The 21,568-nt window shown below is 58.9% G+C and overlaps 1 protein-coding gene across 1 annotated transcript in view; it reads left to right on the top strand.

Annotated features, from left to right (window-relative positions):
• The first annotated feature begins 738 nt into the window (after positions 1-738).
• MYO18B (myosin XVIIIB) overlaps positions 739-21,568 on the top strand; it is a 53,967-nt gene continuing 33,137 nt past the window's right edge. Inside the window, exons 1-21 of the mRNA XM_032128343.1 lie at positions 739-756; positions 1,042-1,197; positions 1,291-2,331; positions 2,567-2,633; positions 2,831-2,943; positions 3,121-3,297; positions 4,436-4,634; positions 5,246-5,388; positions 6,338-6,438; positions 6,876-6,939; positions 8,225-8,369; positions 12,007-12,171; positions 12,962-13,052; positions 13,329-13,521; positions 14,789-14,869; positions 15,259-15,406; positions 15,540-15,699; positions 16,417-16,600; positions 17,902-18,094; positions 18,620-18,729; positions 20,462-20,527. Coding sequence (XP_031984234.1) covers positions 739-756; positions 1,042-1,197; positions 1,291-2,331; positions 2,567-2,633; positions 2,831-2,943; positions 3,121-3,297; positions 4,436-4,634; positions 5,246-5,388; positions 6,338-6,438; positions 6,876-6,939; positions 8,225-8,369; positions 12,007-12,171; positions 12,962-13,052; positions 13,329-13,521; positions 14,789-14,869; positions 15,259-15,406; positions 15,540-15,699; positions 16,417-16,600; positions 17,902-18,094; positions 18,620-18,729; positions 20,462-20,527 — 3,615 coding nt within the window. The remainder of the gene's footprint in view (positions 757-1,041; positions 1,198-1,290; positions 2,332-2,566; positions 2,634-2,830; positions 2,944-3,120; positions 3,298-4,435; positions 4,635-5,245; positions 5,389-6,337; positions 6,439-6,875; positions 6,940-8,224; positions 8,370-12,006; positions 12,172-12,961; positions 13,053-13,328; positions 13,522-14,788; positions 14,870-15,258; positions 15,407-15,539; positions 15,700-16,416; positions 16,601-17,901; positions 18,095-18,619; positions 18,730-20,461; positions 20,528-21,568) is intronic.

Raw genomic sequence — 21,568 nt, 5'->3', positions numbered from 1 at the left:
CGGGCTCCTGCGGCCACCCAGCCTGGGGCCGTGGGGTCCCACCATCACCCCCGTGCCACCAACCCTGTGTGCCACCACCTCGCCACGCTGCCTGATCGCTGCCAGGGCTGGAGGTGGCCGCTGGTGGCCGTGTCCCCCCTAACACTGCCACACCACCCCGTCCCCTGCCGTGCGGCGAGCTCAGGTGGGCAATGCCCGGCAAGGTCACGGTGCTGCCGGCGTGGCACAGCTCTGGGGCCAGCGGCAGCCCCTGGCTAACTCTCTCCTCTCTCTCTGCGCGGTGTGTCCCCACGTGTCTCCGCACAGCACCGTCCTGCCTCGCCGCCACCATGGCCATCTCCTCGCGCCTCGCGCTCTGGGAGCAGAAGGGAAGTCTCGGTCCAGGCTGGCACTGGTGGTGTTTCGGGGCTGGGTGCTCGGGCTGCCCGGGGACTCAGTGCTGGGGGGGTGTCACTGCAGCAGCCCCCGGGGTCGCATCCCCACAGCTCCCTGTGCACTCCCTTGTGCTCTGACCCCCAGGCTCTGGGCTCCTTCACAGCCTCAGTGTTCTGGTTTGAGTGATTTTTGCCTGCCTGGGTGAGCCTGGCAGGCGGCCGCAGGGTTTGATGCTGGTGCTGTTGCTGGGAAAGCTGCAGGAAGTGGGGCTGGTTTTGGCCTGGAGCCTGGCTTGGAGGGACCTGCGGGGCTGCATGTGGCTGCGGTGATGCTGGAGCTGCTTCTTGCCTGGCTGCAGCCAGGATGGTTCCTCCTGTGGCCGTGCCGGGGCTGCTGGCACAGAGCAGAGCTGGCAGCACTCGTGGGCTCCTGCTGTGCCAGCCTTCAGGGGCTGCACCAACCTGGGCACTTCTCTCCGGGCTTTTCTTCTAAGTTCTTCTGCTCCCACAGCATCCCTGACCCAGCGTGGTGCCCACGGGTGCTCCGTGGCCTCGGTGGGAGCCTGGGCAGTGCCTCAGCCTGAGCAGGGTGCTGCTGCCACTAACGGGATGTGCTGGCTCCTGTCTCTGTGCCTGCCCTGTGACCCACCTCTGCTCCCACAAACAGATCCGTGACGAGGACCGGGGGCCGCCCCCGTCTGCACCCCCCCTGCTCCTGTCGGTCATCCCAGGGGGGTTCATCAAGCAGCTCGTGCGGGAGACCGAGCAGGAGGCCAAGGCGGCGCGGCGGAGGAAGGAGAGCAGGGTGGGCACCAAGGAGGAGGTGAGCACTGAGGGACCCCACGCAGCACCGGGGGGCTGGATGTGCCCGGGTGTCCCCAGGTGTCACAGCCGGCTCCTCTCCTTTGCTTGGCAGCCCGTGGGGAGGGACGGCGAGGCCCGAGCCGGGGACGGCCCCGCTGCCCGAGGAGGGGGGGCCAGCGAGGGGCCACTGCGGAACGGGCTGAAGGCTGAGGGGCAGGGGGGCAAGGGGGTCACAGCCCCCCCCCACAAGGAGCTGCCCCCTGAGAAGGCTGTGCCGGGGACCATCCTCAGCAAAAACCCGGCCCCTGCACCTGGCCCAGCAGTGCCTGCCCCCAAACCAGCAGAGACACTCCCAAAAAGAGCAGAGACCCCCCGAAAACCAGCAGAGACACCCCCCAAAAAAGCAGAAACATCCCTCAAAACAGCAGCACCTGCTCCCAAACTGGTGGAGGCACCCCCAAAAAGAGCAGAGACCCCCTGCAAACCAGCAGAGACATCCTCAAAACCAGCAGAAACATCTCCCAAAACAGCAGAGGCTTCCTCCAAACCATCAGAGACCCCTCGTCCAGGGGCTCCCAAGGTGGGAAAGCCATTCTGCCCTGGGAAGACCCCTAAGGACCCTTGCCTGGGGGGCAGCCCCCCAGCTCCAGCCCCTGCATCCAGCCAGGGCTCCCAGCGTGGCAACAAAGTCCCAGTGAAGGAAGGGGACACGCTCAAGGGGACAGTCCCCAAGAGCACCAAGAAGGAGAAGGGGACGCCCCCGAGGCACGAGGAGCCCCCAGCCAAGGTGAAAGCCCAGAGGGAGCTGTTGTCAGCCAGGAAAGAGCCAGAGAAGATGAAGAAAGATGTTGGAGGTGGCAAGAAGGAGCCAAGGGAGATCAAAAAGCCTGAAAAAACCACAAGCAAGTCAGAGGGGCTCAAGGGGGAGCCAGGAGGAATCCAAGAGAAGTCCGCAGATGTGGGAAAAGAGGTGGGGAAGGTGAAGGAAGAGCTGGGAAAGGGTAAAGAGATGCTGAAGGAGAGCAAAGGGATTGGCAAGAGCACAGACAAGGACCAGGCTAAAGAAACATCGGGAAAGAGCAAAGAGATGAGCAAGAACACGGAAAAGGACCAGGATAAAGAGGCATCAGGCGAGAGCACGGACAAGGACCAGGTAATGTGTCGGGGTGTTATCTGGGGTTTTGGGGCCCTGATGAAGTTTTCTGGTTTCATGCAGCTCTTCCCGTTCCCCTGGGCTGGGCCGGGCCTGGCAGGAAGGTGGCCCCGGGCCTGGATGGGCAGCAGAGGGGCAGGAGTGTGGAATTGTCCCTGTCCGTGGGGCAAAGGCAATTTTGTTCAGCTCAGTTTTCCTCCTGCTCCTGCCCAATTCCCCTCTCTCCTCCCTGCAGGCTCCGAAAGACGTTTGGTACGAAGCAGAGAAGGTCTGGCTGCTCCAGCAGGACGGGTTCACGCTCGGTAACTCTCCTCCCTCTGCCCTGGCTTTCCAGCGCCGGGGATGAGACATGTCGGGAGCAGGGCAGGCTCCGGGTGCCTGCCCGGCTGTGCCCTGCTGGGGTCGGGGTTGGATTTGGCCCCTTGGCCTCTCCCCACGCCACAGCCAGCTCTGCCCTGGGCTGCCCCACTCCAGGGATGCTCACCAGCCTCTCGTTCAGCCACACAGCTGAAGCCAGACGTGGGGACACCGGAGCTGCCGGTGGGGAGGGTGAGAGTGCGCCGGGACGAGGACGGCACTGTCACCGAGGTGGACGAGGACAGCGTGCAGAGGGTGAGCCCCCTCCCCAGCCTGGGCTGGTGCAGGGACGAGAGTCCCGGTGCAGGACAGTGCCCGGGCACAATGATGCTTCTGCTTCTGGCTGTGCCCGAGGTGTCGCGGTGCCAGCGGGGCTGGCACAGCCCTGCCGTGACAGCAGAGCTCGAGGGGTCTCTGCCTCTCGTCCCGCAGACCAACCCCCCCAGCCTGGACCAGGCCGAGGATCTGGCGGCGCTCATCAGCCTCAACGAGTGCAGCGTCATGAACACGCTGCGGCAGCGCTTCCGCGCCCGCCTGCCCTGCACCTACGCGGGGCCCAGCCTGGTGGCCATCGCCACCGGCCCCGCGCCCGCCGGCAGTGCCGCGAAGGTGAGAGAGGGGACCTGGGGCGGCGGGATCTCCCGTGGGAAGAGGCCACCAACCCCCCTGGGGACAGTGGCGGAGGGCGCCGGGCGCGGCGGGGCCGGCAGATGGCACCGTGAGACCGTCACAGTGCGGGGACAGCCGGGGCCGGGGATGCTCAGGGGACGTTTGGGACCGGGGACGTTCTGGGGAGGTTTGGGACCGGGGACGTTCTGGGGACGTTTGGGACCGGGGATGCTCCGGGGACGTTCAGGACCGGAGATGCTCAGGGGACGTTCAGGACCGGAGATGCTCAGGGGACGTTCGGGACCGGGGACGCTCTGGGGACGTTTGGGACCGGGGATGCTCAGGGGACGTTCAGGACCGGGGATGCTCTGGGGACGTTTGGGACCGGGGATGCTCAGGGGACGTTCGGGACCGGGGATGCTCTGGGGACGTTTGGGACCGGGGATGCTCCGGGGACGTTCGGGACCGGGGATGCTCAGGGGACGTTTGGGACCGGGGATGCTCCGGGGACGTTCAGGACCGGAGATGCTCAGGGGACGTTCGGGACCGGGGACGCTCTGGGGACGTTTGGGACCGGGGATGCTCAGGGGACGTTCAGGACCGGGGATGCTCTGGGGACGTTTGGGACCGGGGATGCTCAGGGGACGTTCGGGACCGGGGATGCTCTGGGGACGTTTGGGACCGGGGATGCTCAGGGGACGTTCGGGACCGGGGATGCTCTGGGGACGTTTGGGACCGGGGATGCTCAGGGGACGTTCGGGACCGGGGACGCTCTGGGGACGTTTGGGACCGGGGATGCTCGGGTGACGCTTGGGACCGGGGATGCTCAGGGGACGTTCAGGACTGTGGTTGCTCTGGGACACTCGGGACCCGGGTTGCTCTGGGGACGTTTGGGATTTGGGATGCTCTAAGGACGTTTGGGACTTGGGAATGCTCTGGGGACACTCAGGACCGGGGATGTTCTGGGAGGAGGATGCTCTGAAGATACTGATGGCCAGGAATGCTCTGAGGGTGCTTGGTCTTGGGGCTGGGGGTGCTCTGAGGACACAGTCTCGGGGGTTCTGCACCCTGAGGTGTGAATGCTTTCAGGATTTTCTCCTGTTTGGGATGTGCTCTGCCACTCTCTCCCTGCCTGCAGGTTCCCAGGGGCAAGCGGGACAACCTTCCCCCGCACATCTGCTCGCTGGCACACCGAGCCTACAGGAACCTGCTGATGCAGCGGCAGGACCAGGCCATCGTCCCCCTGGGGCACAGCGGGGCCGGCAGGACCCGGTGCTGCCAGAGTGCCCTGGAGTACCTGGTGGGCACGGCGGGCAGCCTGGACGGCAGGGTCTCAGGTAGGGGCAGGGTCTCAGGTAGGGGCAGGGTCTCAGGTATGGGCAGGGATGGCACTGGATGCTGGGCAGAGGCAGCACATGGAGGGGGCAGGCTGGGGGCACAAAAACCACACCAATCATGGCCTGATTTGTTTCCCCTGCGGTGGCTCCTAAGCAGCCGGTGTGGCCACGACTGCCACTGTCCCCGTCCCAGACTCAACAGATTTGCTGTTTTGATAAACACCGGCGTGAGCAGCAGGAGGGAATTACTCGAATGACTCCGGTGCTTGGGGCAGTGCTTTCCCACCTGCTCGGGTTACTGGTGATGCAGGAGGGAGCGTTGCTCAGCAGGCAGTGGCTTCAGAGGGCGTGGCTGGATTTTGGAGCTCTCTTGGGTACACCGTGCTCTCGCAAAGGACTGAGGGGTGGCCTGGAACAGAGTGGGCAGGCTGGGCAGGCTGGCACATCCCCTTCCTGTCAGCGTACAGCCGGTGTGGGATGTTGGCCCCATGCCTGGCCAGTTCCCCAGTGCTGGGACAGACCCTGGGAGGAGCAGGCAGAGGTGAGGCAGGAGGAGATGACTCCTCCAGAGCTGCAGGGGGGTTGAGGGGGCTCTGGTGGTGGTTTTGCAGTGGAGAAGATCCAGGCGATGTTCACAGTCCTGGGAGCCTTTGGCTCGGTGACCACCAGCCACAGCAGCAGCTCCACGCGCTTCTCCATGGTCCTGTCGCTGGATTTCAGTGCCACCGGCCAGGTCACTGCTGCACACCTCCAGGTACCTGTCACCTGGTGGGATGGGAGGGCTGTGGCTGAAAATGGGGGTCCTTGGGGTGGGGATGAGCCACGCCTGTGCTGCACTTCCCAGCCAGGCTGGGCATGAGGAGCGACGCTCTGCTCCCTGCTCCCCTCCCTGCTCCCCTCCCTGCTCCTAAACCAGGGGTGACCAAGTGGCCCCTGAGCAGAAGCTCTGTCAGCAGCGTGGCAGGGTCCCCCAGCCTGTCCCCATCCCTGGCAGGGAGCTCGGGGCAATGCTGAGATGAAATGTTCATGAGGAAATGTATAATTCAGCGTTTCATTAGCAGCACCTCACGGCGGCCTGGAGCTGAGCCTCAGAGGGCTTTTATCACCGTCAGGGCTCTTATCAAAGGCTCTTTAATCAGAGCTGCCCGTGCCTCTGGGCCTTGTCTGAGGGAGGAGAGGGCTGGAGCCTTGTCTGCTCCTGGGGAGCACCAGGGCTTCCCACTGCTGTCCCTGCTCTGCCCTGGGCACCCGCAGGGAGCCGGTGGCTCGGGAGAGCTGTCCTTGTGCAGGAGTGGGGATGTCCCCATTAGTACCACTGGAACCATCCTGGGATGTCCATGGGACAGTCTGGGATGGGGACCCCCAGCTCTGCAGAGACTCATTCCTGGCCCCAGTGCTGGTACTGAACACCTTCGGCAAGGCTGGAGCTGAGCTGGGCTTATCTTAAGCCCAGGCAATGACTTACCCCGATCCTGCAGCATCTTCCTGGGGCTGCAGCACTTCCCAGACCTCTGGAAGCTCAGAGGGACCATGGGTGTTGCTCTCATGCACTGAAGCGTTGCCCCTTGGTGCCTGGGGCATGATTCAGCTCCTGCTTGCACAGCCCCCAAATCCAGCTGAGTCCCTGCAAGGAGAAATCCAGCCCCTCCCTGGCAGGTCCCAGGAGCATCTCCTCATCTCCCTGTCCCCTTTTCCCTCCCCAGACCTTGCTGCTGGAGAGGGCCCGCATTGCCCAGCAGCCCGACGGAGAGAGCAGCTTCAACATCTTCCCTCTGCTGCTGGCGGGGCTGGATGTGGCAGAGAGGTGGGTGTGAGGCTCCCACAGCCCTGGGCTGTCCAGAGATTCCCCCTTTATACCCAAATTCCCTCCATCAATGGTTTTGAGACCCCCCTGATGAGAGATTGTGAGAGCAATTGCATTAGTGGGGCTGCAGGGATCTTTCTGCACACAGAGAGATTTTCTGTGAAAGGGGGGTGTTTCCTGGTGCTTTTTTGCCCCTCCACTAAAGCTGAAATTGGGGTGATAAATGGGATCGAGGTCCCTTTCCCTCTCACTTCTGGTTCCACCCAAGCTGTGTCCCCAGTGAAGGCTCCTGGTGTGCCAGCTCATGTCCCTGCATAGGGCAGTGCTGTGGTGGCCTGTCCCATCCAGGTCCCTCCGATGGTGCTGTAAAGGGGGCTGGGGGTGCTGGGGGCAGGCAAGGGGGGAGCTTGACTCTCTTTTTCTGTGCCTACTCCCAGGACGATGCTGCACCTGCACCAGGTGGCTGAGAGCAATTCCTTTGGGATCAAACCGTTCACAAAGGTAGGGAGAGGGAAATGCTGGAGTCTTGTGCCCCTCTGCCGTGGGTTGCTGCAGGGCACCCCCTTTGTCACCCCCAGTTAGAGGAGTCCCTGGCTGCTGGGTGGGTGACTCGTGATGATGCCACTGTGCTGGGAGCATGGAGGGGAGGGAGGGAATGTTGAGATGTGAGGAAGGGGCTGCCTGAACAGCCCCCAGCACCCCTCTGACAGCCACAGGGGAGCTGCTGGGACTGGGGCTGCCCTGCCTGGGATCTCTGCTTGGGTTTTTCCACATGCCACAGCCACCCTGGGAACACATCCTGCTGCTCCAGGGTCACCTACACCCAATGTTCCCCTGCAGCAGCAACTCCCAGTGGCAAGAGCATCCTTTTGGGCAGCCCAGAAGGTGAATTTTAGGGGTTAAAGCTCCACAGCTGATTCCCAGCCCCAGCCCCTCATTAGTCTGAGCTGTTTGCAGAGCCCCAGCAGGTTGTCCACGAGCCAAAGTGCAGGGATGAATCACAGCAATTTGCAGTTACATCATCTATTGATGAATCCAATATTCCATCTTCATTAGGGAGCTCCTGCTCCGCCTCGGCAGCCAAAGGAATCTCCTGCTGGAGCAGCAGCTCCAGGGAGGGCACAGCGAAAGTCCTCACCCTGCTGATGCAGCAGGCTTGCATTCAGAGATGGGGTTTTCCCCTCCTTTCACAACTCTGATTGCTGGGGATTTGCCATCCCAGCACGGATGGTTTTCCCTGGTCCTTGCCAAGGAGGGATGCTGCCCGCTGGAGCCGGTGGCTCCTGGCCCCACGGAGCAGCCCCAGCTCAGGGACTGCAGGAGGGGCTGTCTGTGGTGGGAGGTGGCAGGTGAGGCCCTGCTGGTGGCCGGGAGCTGCTCAGCTCTGGGCAGGTGTGTTTGGTGAGGAGTGAGGGGACGGGGCTGGATGGGCAACCTGGGCTGTGGAAGGTGTCCCTGCCATGGCAGGGGCTTGGAACGACATGAGCTTTAAGGTCCCTTCCAACCCAAACCATTTGGTGATTCCACGATATAAAGCATCCATCTCCAGCTGCTGCTCTGTAGACACTCCTGAAGCGGGAATTACGTGTCCTTGTCCGATGAGGTGGTGTACCCAGCTTGCTCCTAACACCAGGCACCCGAGGAACCTGCCAGCGGCTTCTCCACTTTGTCCAAATTTTCCGAGAACCCCTTGCTGTCTTTCCTTGCTGTCCTGATGGTTTCGCTCTCGCTTCTGTCGGGCACAGTGCCCAGCACAGTGACATCCCCTGGCTGTCTCCCCCTGCAGCCCGAGGACAAGCAGAGAGCCTCGGTGGCCTTCTCCCAGCTCCGGGCTGCCATGGGCACGCTGGGCATCACCGCGGAGGAGCAGGCAGCCGTGTGGCGCATCCTGGCCGGAATCTACCACCTGGGAGCTGCTGGAGCCTGCAAAGGTACGGGGGCTCCTGCCTCTGCTTCCCTCACACCTTGTTTCTGTGCTTGGAGAGGGCAGGGAGCGTGTCCTGGCGGGGAGCAGGGGTTTTTGGGATGCAGGGAATGGGGAGGTGTGCGGGGATGATGCTCATCCCGAGGCTGTTCATCTGTGGGGGCTCCAAGCTTTTCATTGCTCTTCCTCCACGGTGGGATGGGGGGTGTTGGTGTCCTGCCCTGTGGGGACTTCTGGAGCAGGTTTGTCCTTGCCACATGTGAACAGGGCAGGGGCTGCTGGGTGTCACCTCATGCCAGCTCCTTAGGAAGAACCTGTGGGTGACTCCTTCACTGGCACGTTGTCCCCAATGACACCACGAAGGGACAGCTTCAGGTAGCACTAATGCTATCATCTCTTGAGTGTCTACCACAGTAACTGAATTATAACAGGCTGAGTCTGGATGAAGATTGTATTTATAGAGACTTTGTTAATACGGGTGAGCAGAAATTGCCTTAGCCCTTGCAAATTATTTTAGGACGTGCTCTAACCCATTTTGGAGGCAGCCACATTGATTTACACACTTCAATTTATGAGGGCTGCACAAAGGCTGCCATAAACCAAGCCATAGACATTTATAAACGTCTCTGCAGCATGTCATAACACATCTTATGGTAATTTATGCCATTAATCATTTATTAATTATTTTAAAAGGATAGATGCTGTCATGACTTACAGTGAGTTCTCTTTTCTCCTTCTTTCTGGTGTTCTCTTTCCTCAACTCCATCTACCTTAATGCCCTTCCAGCTTTTATAGATGACCCTGTGGGCACAGGCCGATGAGTGTCAGGAAGGCTCTTGGCCAAAAAAATTTGAAAGTCCTTCTGCCCTGTGAGTTTTCAGGAGAGCAGATTTTGGAGAGGTGTCTCGTTTTGGGAGTGCCCAGCTCAAGGGCAGGTGGAGGAATGATCGCAGGGAGCTTTTCTTTGCTCAGACTTCCTGCACATCCTGTCCTCAGCCCTCTGTAAATCAGTCTGGGAGGGAATCGAGTGCTGGATCCAACAAATCCTGCTCAATTCTTGCAGCAGGGACAGGAATGGGAGTAGCGGATCCAGGCAGGGCTGCGGCTCCGAGCGCGCTCGGGTGTGGGATTAACAAGCAGAGCATGTCTCAGTGTCACTCACTCTGGTATTGATTCCCCCACCGTGTGTCAACAAAAGGGGAGAAATGAAAGGAAATATGGATAAAAAATGGATCAAAGCCGGATGGAGCAAAAGTCTCAGTGGGGGCGACGACTCTTTTAATGTGGTTAAACCTGTCTCCCGATAGCCATCTCTTCCCTTCCCCTTTCATGCCCTTTGATGTTGTGTATTCCAAATCCTCTCCTTGAAATCTCGCCGAAGGGAGCCTCGGCACTCGTTTTCCAGGGCATTCAGGAGCTCAGCCGGGCGCCTCCTCCATCCCCATCCACAGCCACGGCCCCGGCACGTGTTAAACGGGCCCCAGAGTGGGCTAAAGGCACCTTTTTCCCTTCTCTCCTCACCCGTCCAGTATGTGCGGGAATAAACCGGGAGGGAACAGCACCACCTCTCCCTGGCTGGGGGTGGGAAATGCATTTGCAGCTACAAAAACACTGAGAAGAAAAGGTTGAATTTCAAAAGCTCGTTCTGCTCCATCCCGGTGTCAGCCCTCCCCGCTGCCTTTGAAACGTATTAGAGCAGCTCTTTCAGTGGGAAAGCAGCCTGGCAGCTGGAGGCCAGCGGGGCACCCCGGGCACCATTCACCTGAGTGCTCCAGTCCCTTTGTGGGCTGCAGAAAATCCCCTGTTTTCATTTATTTGCTACCTCTGTAAGCGGGAGGGAGGTTTGGGGCGCAGCGGGGCTGGCGTTCCGCTCGCTCCCACGCTGTCCTTTTGCTGGCTGATATCAGAATAAACCATTGTGGCTCCCAGCTCCCTGGGGGCTTCCCACCACGCACCTGTAACGGAGGTGGCCGCGATTCCAGCCCTCCTGGTGCTGCCACAGGTGTGTCAGGAGTCAGTCGTGGTCAGGAGTCACTGCAAACCCCATGGCACAGCGAGGCTGCTGCAAACCCAACCTCCTGAACCCCTCTGGATGGAGGAAAACCACAGGGCAGGAGGGCTGGAACCTGCTGGAGGACATTGAGCTGCCTAAAACCATGCAGAGGTCAGGGGCACCAGGGCAGCAGGAGGGATGGGAGTACCCAGACAGCCAGGGGCCAGTTTTGGGGTCAGTGAGACCACCTGCAATAGGCCGGGGTGAGTGCTCAGGCTGTTGGTACGTGGGGGCTGCTGTTGCCCAGGAGCTCCTGCACAGACCCACGCCTGTGGCATCATGTCCTGGAAGGCAGGAAAAGGAGCATCCCTGTTTCTGACCCAGGAAATTGGGCATTGAGTGGTTAGGAGAAGGGCTGGGGATGTAGCACGAGAGGCTGAGCTGTCCCTGTGTTTTCCTTCTGCTTCTCTTAAATATTACCTGGGCCAAAGTAATTCCTTTCAGGTTAAAGTCAGTGAATTTTCCATGGTCACATCACACCCAGGAGGGCCACGTGGAGCTGCTGCTCGTTGTAGTTTATGCAGGGTGAAATGGTGCCTGGGGATGCCCAGGGCTGAGTGGACCCCCTGGTTTGTCCCAGGGCTGCTGGAGTGGGCAGTGTGGGATACTGGAATGGGCAGTATGGGATGCCAGCCAGGTCTGTGCAGCCCTGGCCCCCCAACCCCTCCACTCCCTGGCAGGCAGAGCTTTTGTGTCTGACAGGAATCAGTGTCTGTCCAGCCAGCTCAGACAAGAACAAGTGGGAACAGAATAAATCAAAGCCTGGAGCGTTGAGGCAATTCCTCCGCCTGCTCCAGCACAGCCCTTGATGTTGGAGTCCTTCAGTCAGCATAGGAAATACTGGGAAAGGATCAAAGGGGAAGGGAGAGGGCGGCTGACTCTTGTGGGTGTGCTGTGAATCACCCCCAGGCATCGAGCCCTGCTTTGTGCATCCCCTCGGCCAGGAGTGGGTCCCCCATGGGGTTGCCCAGGATGTGACCACCTCTCTCTCTCCATCCCACACCCTCTCCCCACCACCAGCCACCAGCTGTGTTTTAAGGGCCCATTTTAGCTGTGAGCCCCCTGAGCTCCTCATCACCCCCCGAGCACCCAAAAGTGCCACCCTGAGGTCTCTGGGTGACTTTGGCTGCTGCCATTTGTGCTCATCCCCCGTGTTCCTGAGCTGTGCTGCCCGGCTGCCTCCACGACACCTTTCTGCCCTGGATCTGTAAAAGGATTAATCCTGCAGATTACTTCCCTATTGATTTTAATCATTAAGCTGGAATCATTATCACCGGGTGTGAGCGATGTGCAGAGCTCTGCTCGTGGGGAGGAACCTCTGCTGCCGGCTGGAGGGACAGCAAACACTGCTGGGACCCTGAAAGGTGATCCCGGATTTCGAGGGATTGGTTTGTAATCCCACCAACTCCTATCAGCTCCCATCAACTCCCATCAACACATCTGCTGCTTTGCTCCGTCATGTGGTTCACCTGGTCCCCGACTTGCCTCGGATCATTTTGATTTTGGGGCAGCACGAGGGAGGGGGTGGGAGGTTTTTGGTGATGCTGAGGCAGAGCTGGCCGTGGCTGAGCCCCCCGTGCCCCCTCCCCAGTTGGCAGGAAGCAGTTCCTGAGGTTCGAGAGCGCCAGCCGCGCTGCCGAGGTGCTGGGCTGCGACGTGGAGGAGCTCGGCACCGCCGTCTTCAAGCACCACCTGAGGCACATCCTGGCGCAGGTGACAGCCCGGGGCCGGCCCCCAGCAGAGGAGAGCCCGCCAGGTACTGGGATGCCCCATCCCTTTTTCCTTTATTTCTGTAGGAGAGGGAATGGTGAGGCAACGTGTCCTGTTCTTCTGGCCCAATTAGGTTGTTAATATTAATAAAATCATTAACTGGGCTGTGTCACGTCGCTGCCCTCAGCTCTGCAGCTGCCCCTGCCTGACTCTCCTTAGGGACACATGAAGTCAGGTGAATTTGGATAAGTGATGTGGCTTAAACACTGTGAGAGCTCTGCTAGAAAAATGGGGAAAAAACCCCAAACTCCACGAATGGAGCTGAGCTGGTGTTGTGTCCTGCAAGGAGATCTGGATCAGGGATTGTGCTGCTGAGCCACTACAAACCTTAAATTAATGTACGGATCTAATTCATGGAGGCAGATCCAGCATGTGCAAGGTGGGAGGGTGAGATACTGCCTGGGTTTCAGGTCAGCCTTCCCACACTCCTTGAAGGTTGGACTTGATGATCCTGGAGGTCTTTTCCAACCTTGATGATTCCATGATGCTCAGCAGCAGCAGAATTCCAGCTGGGCCCAGCAAGTTCTCCTGATAAAAGTGAGAGCCTGAGGAAGTGGCCTTTGTCATGGCAATAGCTGTATTCCTTAAATCCTCGTGAGGCAGGAGAGGAGCCGAAGGCAGGCAGGGGGAGTGGGATGTGCAGGGGCGATGCTGTGGAGCCATGTGGGCTCTCCTGCACTGAATCCAGGGAATCCCAGGTCCCACCTCAGCTCTGAGCAGGCTGAACTTGGCTGGAAATAAATGTGTGTGCCTGCTCTTCCCTCCCGCTGTGCCAGGGCCCAAGATGACGGGAGTGGAGTGTGTGGAGGGAATGGCCTCGGGGCTCTACGAGGAGCTCTTTGCTGCCGTGGTCTCACTCATCAACAGGTACCAAAGAGCTGCTGGGCACTGGGGCTGGGGTGGCAGCCGCTTCTCCAGGGGCTGCTGAGGAGAGGGAGCATGGAGCAGGTGACTGATTCCTGCTGGAAAACCAGGAAGTTGTGTGAAAAATCTTTGAGTGGGAATGGCGGTGGCCCTTGGGGCTGCAGTGGCACTTGGGACTCCTGTGTCCTGCCCTCCTGTGGCACAGGCACTGCGTGTGCCTGGCTGGCACCACTTTGCTGCCCGTGGGTAAATCCTGGTGGTGTGTGTGGCTCTTCCCAGGTCCTTCTCCTCCCAGCACCTCTCCATGGCCTCCATCGCCGTGGTGGACACCCCTGGCTTCCAGAGCCCGCGGCAGCAGCGCAGCGAGCGAGCGGCCACCTTCGAGGAGCTGTGCCACAACTACGTCCAGGAGAGGCTGCAGGGCCTCTTCTATGAGAAAACCTTCCTGTGGCAGATGGAGAGGTACCGAGAGGTGAGGAGCAGGGGCTGGGAGCAGCTCCCAGCACCTGGGAGTGGGGCTGCCTTTGTCTCCAGGAATCCCTGTGTCCCGCCGTGGTGTGGGTGAATAACTCACGAGTTTTACTGGGGGTCTGCACGGAGCAGGAAGCTTGGGCTGCCTCTCTCTTCACCCCCTGCCTCAGTTTTGAATCCTCTTGGCTATTTCTGATGTGCCAAAGAAAGACGCTCTCTTGGCATCTTGGTGGAACCTGCCATGGCAGGGGGGTTGGAATGAGATGATTTTTAAGGTCCCTCCCAATCCAAACCATTCTGGAATCCTGGGATACACTTGCTCCAGCTCAGGAGACTTCGTGCCCTTCTGCTGGTGCAGCTGACTTTTTCCTCAGGTGATGAATAATAGAGAATAGAAAGGAAAATGATAAATTATTGCAGAAATAAGCTGCTGAGAAACCTACAGGCAGAGATGAACTTATTATAGGCTTAAAGGAGTTACCATAATGCCTCTAGCCCTGGGAAAATAGCTGAATTCCCATGGTTTAACACACACATCACCGAGTAAGGACAGATGTGCCCTTCCCTAGTGATGAAGATGTAATTGCTGCCTGGAATGCCGGAGGGCTCGGCAGGCTCCCCCTGCCTGGGCTTTGCTGCTGGATAAGGATGGTGCAGGACACGGCCCTGTGAGCCCCAGACCACTCTGTGAGCCCCTCAGTGCCAGTGCTGGGTCCCACATGGGTGACAGTGGCACGTGCCCTGTGCAGGAAGAAACGGAGTCCCCGCTGCTGCCTTTGCTCTGCCCGCAGAGCCGGATCCCTTGGCAGAACCTCTCCATGTCGCCATGGAGAGACGCTGGAGCCACGACTTTTGCTGAGCACCCCTGGTTCAGGCATGAGGAAGGACCAGCCGTGCTCTCCCTTCCCTTCCTGGGGGGCTCCCGGTGCTGGGGGTGTTGGGATGACCCCTGGAGCCCCCAGGGAGGGAGGGACACAACACCTGCAAGCTGCGAATTAAGTAATTGGTTGTTTTCTTGTCAAGAGATTCTTTTCAACTATAACATAAATCATATGATTTAGGCAGCCTGGCTGACACCCCGAAGCAGCATTCCATAGGGAATTCCAGGGGGGCAGACATGGCCATGCCTCTGTGTCACAGCTCTGGTGGCTGCTCCTCTCCCCTGGTGCTGGATCTCTGCCTTCCTCCTTATCCCTGCCAGTGGATCTGCTCTTGGCTTCCAGATGCCATCCCATGACTGAAGCAAGCTTTTAAATGATGTTTTCCAGGAAAATGTTGAGGTGTCTTTTGATCTTCCAGAGCGTTCTCCACTGGCCACGCTGTCCATCATCGACCTGAGCTGCTCCCAGGTACCCTGTCCCCTCTGCATCCCGCTGCTCCGAGCAGCGAGGGTTCCAGAGGCAGAGCGGGACCCTGAGGAGTGTCCCAGAGCAACCTGAGGTGTTGCAGGGGAGGGGACAGCATCCAGCAGGACCTTTGTGGCTCTTTAAAATACAGGGACCCTTCCTGACCAAGCTGTGCACTCCATCACCCCTCCCAGCCTGGGATGATGGGCTCCTTTGGGACACTGTCACTGTGGAGGGCTCAGGGTGATGTCCAGAGCTGGATCAGGTCGGGAGGGTCTCCTGGCTCTGCTGTGGGGTAGGGGCTACATCTGGGCAGTGGGAGCAGGATAGAGGGAGCAGAGCAGGCTGGCATGGCTGTGGCCAGAGCCCAGAGCCCTCGTGTCCCCTGGCAGCCGCAGGTGCTCCCTGGCAGCCCCGGGGCCGCTCGCCGGGGGCTGCTGTGGATCCTGGACGAGGAGGTGCTGATCCCAGGCTCTGGTGATGGCACTGCCTTCGAGCGCCTCTGCTCCTACTTCGCCATGAAGGGACCCGACCAGGAGGGTGAGTTGGGCTCGGCTCGACTGCCCAGCCTCTGCCATCACCATTTGGCTTTGGGAATTTGGGAGATGAGGACGATTAAACCCCTCACTGGGCTTTTCTCTGGGCTGGCCCTGGGGTGCTGTCGCTGTCACAGGGGACGGGCACCTGCGCAGGTGTGAGCAGACGCTGCACTTCGAGATCTGCCACCAGCTGGGCACGGCCCCCGTGCACTACGACCTCACGGGCTGGGTCAGCAAGGCCAAGTTCAACCTCTCGGCCCAGAACGCCATCCAGGTGCTGCAGAATTCCACGGTGTAAGTACCAGGAGGTGCCACGGCACCAGTGGAGAACCCTGTGCCCCTGGGAGGGGGGTGGGGATGCCCCTGCTCTGAGCTGCAAACCTGCCCCAGCTCTGGAGATGGAGGGGTGTGTGAGGCATCCCTTGTGTGGACAAGGGGGAATGGCTGCCCACTGCCAGAGGGCAGGGTTAGGTGGGATATTGGGAAGGAATTCCTGGCTGGGAGGGAGGTGAGGGCTCTGGCACAGGGTGCCCAGAGAAGCTGTGGCTGCCCCTGGATCCCTTGGGAGTGTCCAAGGCCAGGTTGGACAGGGCTTGGAGCAATCTCCTCCATGGACAGTGTCCCTGCCTGGGGGCATCCTGCGCAAGTCAGAGCCGTGAGGCTTCACCAGCAGTTGCCCGGGTTTCCCACTGCTTTGAGCAACCTTGTAAACGAAATTGGAATTGAAAAGGAACTGAAGTGCTGCAGGTGTCTGCGCACACGAGGGGTTTTTAACCTTCTGCTTGCATATTCCTGACTCATTCGGTTTGGGCTTCAGCCCAGGGAAGCTCTAACAGCAGCCAACAGCTCCGTGCTCGGACCAGAGAGGATGCAGTGGGTGGGGGTGTCCCAGCATCTTGCTCCACTCTGCAGAGCAGCACCACTTCCGAATTTGGGGCCGTGGGTGTTGCACCCCTGTAGAAGAAGCTGGGAAGCCGAGCCCGGTGCCCCATGGCGTGTGTGTCCCGGCAGAGCCGCGGTCCGGGAGCTGGTGCAGCCGCGGGCGAGCGCTCCGCTGTCCTGCCGAGCCCTGGCCGGGCTGGAGGGGCGCTCCCAGGCCGCCCTGCACCGCAACGCCTGCCTGAGGAAAACCTTCGCCAGCAGCTTGGCGGCCCTGAGGAAGAGGTCGGTGTGTGCCCAGATCAAGCTGCAGGCGGTGAGTGCCGGCGCCGGGACCCTGCTGCCCCTGTCGTGGCACAGAGAATGGTGACCCCACGCTGGGACTTTGCCTTGGACACACTCCCTTACTGGGGTGCCCCAAGGCCCCAGCAGTGACCTCCTGGCCGTCCCCGTTGTGGTTTTGGCCACCGGGGATGCTGTGCTGGCCTGTCCAGCATTGCTGTCCCTCAGGGAGAGCCTCCCAGGCAAAGAGATCAGGTGCAGATCACATAGAGATCACACAGAGATCACACACGGATCACATACAGATCACACAGAGATCACACACAGATCACACACAGAAATCACATACAGATCACACAGATCACACACGGATCACACAGAGATCACACAGAGATCACACAGAGATCACACAGAGATCACACAGATCACACACGGATCACACAGAGATCACACAGAGATCACACACAGAAATCACACACAGAAATCACACATATCACACACAGATCACACAGAGATCACACACAGAAATCACACAGATCACACACAGATCACACAGAGATCACACACAGAAATCACACAGATCACACAGAGATCACACAGATCACATACAGATCACACACATCACACAGAGATCACACAGAGATCACACACAGAAATCACACAGATCACAAAGAGATCACACAGAGATCACATACAGATCACACACAGATCACACACAGATCACACACATCACACAGAGATCACATACAGATCACACACAGATCACACACAGATCACACACAGATCACACAGAGATCACATACAGATCACACAGAGATCACACAGAGATCACACAGATCACAGAGATCACACAGATCACACACACCTCTCTGCTTTAATCCTCTTAAGTGCTCAGACAGTAACCAGCCCTCGGTGCTGGGCATGGGCCAGGCTCCTGCTGCTCTCACACGTAATTAGGTGTCCAAACACTCTTGAGATGAGGCTCACGCTCTGCTGACTCCCTGACCAGCCCATTTTGGGGTCTTGCCTGTGCCTCACAAACCCCCTGCCCAGCATCCCTCAACCACAACGATCTTTAATGCTTCCAATCCAAACCATTCCATGATTCTGTGAATCCTGGTAATTTTTGTGGCCACCAACTGAAAACATGGGACATTAGGAGGAAGGGTCCTGCTCACCACTCGTGTTCACCCCTCTGACTGGAGCTGCTCCCAACTCGGAGCTGACTCCTCCACCTGCCCAGACACCCTGCAGGCGCACAGGGAGCATTTCCCACTGCCAGCACATGCTGACCCTTTGTCCCCTCCATCCCCACTGACCTCTGCTGCCCTCCAGGATGCCCTCACCAACCTTCTCCGACGGTCCCAGCTGCACTTTGTCCACTGCCTCCTCCCAGGGATGGGTGGGGAAGGGCTGGTCCCTCGGCCCCCGGCGCCGCCGGACACAGCCCCACAGCTGGATGTGGTGGCCCTGAGGACACAGCTGGAAGGGACCCAGCTCCTGGATGCCCTGCGGCTCCACCGTGTTGGTACGTCCAGACCCTGCCCTGGCCATGCCAGTCCCACCCTCTGCTCCCTGCCCCTGGCTCAGCCCTTCCAGCCTTTGCTCATCACCTGCTTCTCACCAGCAGGCAAGGAAATCCCCTCAATTCAGAAATCCCCTCAATTTTTATTCTTGCTTTTTGCATGGGTTCTGAGCCCCTCTCATGCCTGAGCTTGGTAGCTGCAGCTCCAGTGGAGCTCCCCTTGGAGCATCTGTGGATCAGGCTGGACCTGCACTGACCATGACCACAGCCCATGCCATGTGCAGAGGAAGCTGTGCAGGAGGTCCAGGGGCATATCCTGCCTGACACGAGGTGCTGGGGGGCATCTGGCTACCTCAAACTCATCTCAGTACCCTCTGCAGGGGTTTCTCTCTCATGGAAGCTCCCCATGTCCCCTCCACCCCTGGTGCCCTTTGCTGTGCACAGGATGTCCCAGCAGGTCCCTCCCCAGCGTGCCAGTTCCAGTGCCCTGAGCCTGGTGCAGCCCCCAACACTCCTGTGTGCCCCCAGGGTATTCGGATCGACTGCTCCTCACCCAGTTCCGCAGGCGCTTCCAGGTGCTGGCTCCGGAGGTGATGAAGAAGCATAACTCTGCCTACGAGGTGCCAGATGAGAGCAAGGTGTGTGCTGGGCTGGGGGGCATGAGCTGAGACCCCCACGTGGGGCTGTGATGATGCCAGAGCTATTCCAGCAGGACGGGGCATGAACTGAGGGCAGGATCTGGGCACTGCTGTGGCCCAGCAGAACAAGTCCCTCTCCCCGGCTCCCCCAAAACCAGGCAACATTCCCAGGGACCCAAGAGAGCAGGGACTGTGGAAGCTGCTGGGCACTGGGCATCACCTGCAGCCTGGGGTGACTCCTCACCTCATCCCATGATGCTGAAAGCCAAAAGAGCTCAGGAAGGAAAGCGGACATTTGCCAGTTTTATTTGTTTCCTGGTAAATTTGTAGCAGAACCAGGGCAAAGCCACCCCTGGAATAGGGCTATGGATGAGGCAGGAAGAGCTGAGAGGAGCTGAATTAAAGCTGGGCACGTGCTGTGTTGTGCAAACTGCAGCCAGCATGTGCAAAGGCAGTTAAGACCTCGGGATTTAATAAGACAAGTCTGACAATCGGGAAAGGTCAATATTGCTATGAAATGCTGTCGGAGGCAGAGGGTGCCTTGTCAGCAGCGTGTAAGCAGGGGATTTGGAAAATCCCATCCTCCCTGGAGCCACAAGGGTTTGTTAGCTGGGAAATGCTTCCCAGGACACGGCATTAACCCGGCTGCTGGAGCAGGAGAGAGGCTCGTCAGCTGTGAGGGGACAGTGCAGTGACAGCTGGCCCTGCACTTGTGCTGGGATGGGATGGGGCTGTCCTGCACAGCCCACACCAGTTCCAGTCCCAGTCCCAGTCCCAGTCCCAGTTCCAGTCCCAGTCCCAGTCCCAGCAGTGCCACCACAACAGGCACAGCAACAGCACTGGTGCCTCCTCACCTGTCCAGGACAGGACACTGTGGTCCACATCCCCACTCCCTGGTGTACTCCATCCCTGTTCCCTGGTGTACTCCATCCCCCCCTTGCACAGCTACTGGTGAGGTCAGGGGTGCAATCCTGCTCCTCTTGGGTCCATGGTGGAATATTCCTTCTGCGGGTTTGTCCTTCGGGGAGGAGCTGCGTGAGGCTGCTGAAGGATCTTGTGTGGAGTGAGGTATTAGCAGAGGAATTTTGTAATGATTTCTGCAGCCCAAGGGCTTTCAAACCATCCACCCGTGCAGACAGCGTGGCTGCTCCAGGGGAATGGCTGGTGGTGCCGGCTGTTATGTTCATGTTTTAGTCCAAAGCTCGGAGTAATTGAGTTCAGGCTTCTCCTTGGGATAATCTCCTGCTCAAATCTTCCAGGGAGTTCCGTGCTGTGCCGTGGACTCAGGGAGAACTCAGCCCATCCCCCTGTTTTTGGCTCCATGGGATGAGCTGTTGGTGAGGTGGGCAGGAGGGGAGCACTGAGTGCTGCTGGATGGTCCTGGGGCAGGCACTGTCCCCTGTGTCACCTCCTGCCTGTTCACCAAGGCCCTGCCAGACCAGGGATGGCAGCAAAAGGGGCAAAATCTTGCCTGCAGCTGCAGATCTTTACTCCCCATGCTGCTGAAAGCCTTGGCGGGGGGAAGTCCTTGCACTGGGACTTGGGACTGGGCAGTGCAAGCGGAGGAAGAAAGGAGGGCAGAGCTGGGTGCTCCCTTGTGGGGTGCCACAAAGCTGGATGAACCCTTACTGGGTGCCTGTGAGGACTGGGGGTCTCTGCACCCCATTTCAGCAGGTCACAGCAGGGTGGGGGTGTTTCCTGAGCAATTCCATGACATGCCCCTTCTCCGCAGGCTATCGAGGAGCTGTTCCAGGCGCTGGATCTGGAGAAGAAGAGCGTTGCCATAGGACGCACCCAGGTACTATAACTGGGCCCTGCTTCCCCTTTGCTCTGGTGTGTGTGGGCACAGCCCCATGCCAGGCTCCCCAGCAGCCCAAAGTTCCCCAAACTGGAGAGAAAGGCTCCCTTCACTACTGCCTGTGGCACCAGGTGGGCTGGGAAACAGCCTCGCTAAAAATCAGAGCAAAAGGCTCCTAATTCTCATCTGAAAGCAGTACCCTGGGTAAAACTCGTACCTAATTACCAAAATCCAGCCAGCCCCTGGTGGTATTTAAGTTCCTAATTACCACTGATGTCTCCTGATATTGAAGGGGGCTTGGGCAGCTCGTGGGTTTGCTGCAGAGCAGGAACTGTCACAGCAACAACATTTGAACTTCGATGTGACGGTCTCAAAGAGAAATTAATTTCACGTGCGTGCTCGCCTTCAGCTCTGGAGTCTGTGAAGAAAGAATTCATGGAACTGGTTCTGTGGAGCAAAATGACTTTCTTTCATCCTGCACTGTGCAGTTTGTAATTATCTCCTCTCTGGAACCCTCGTCCTTAATCAATAGCGCGGTGGCAGCCCCGGTCACATCTCGTTAGGGACGAGTTCGCTTTGCCGTCGCTTTGAGCATTGATTTTGTAGCAGCTGCGAAACTTGCAGGCTTGGGGAGTTAATTCAGGCATTAATGAGGCAATCGAATGGGTGGTGGAGCAATCACGGCATCAGCTCAGGAGAGCCACTTTCCTTGGGATTGTGCTTTGATTCAATTTGGCGTGGTTAAAATGCAGTTCTCTCAGCACAGCCCCGGCCTCGCCCGTGTCACTCGGGGGTTATTAAAGCTGGGCCATGCAAATGGGTGGGAGCTCCCGGTCCTGGATTCCAAGAGCTTCTCCCAGCAGTTACCCAGAGACACCTCAAACACTCAGAGATCGATACCGGCCTGGATTTGATGGCATCAAGCACATCTGTGTCATTTCTGAGGGGTTTCTGACCAGTTCAGTGAAAGAAAACCTTGTGGTTCATTTTGGTTATGTTATTGTCACATATCATTGCTGTTACCTGTGTGCAGCTGTGTGT

Source organism: Corvus moneduloides, chromosome 18 (assembly GCF_009650955.1).
Source record: "Corvus moneduloides isolate bCorMon1 chromosome 18, bCorMon1.pri, whole genome shotgun sequence".
Classification (NCBI taxonomy): Eukaryota; Metazoa; Chordata; class Aves; order Passeriformes; family Corvidae; genus Corvus; species Corvus moneduloides.
The sequence above is the reverse complement of the archived record's forward strand: the minus strand, read 5'-3'. Positions and strand labels throughout refer to the sequence as shown.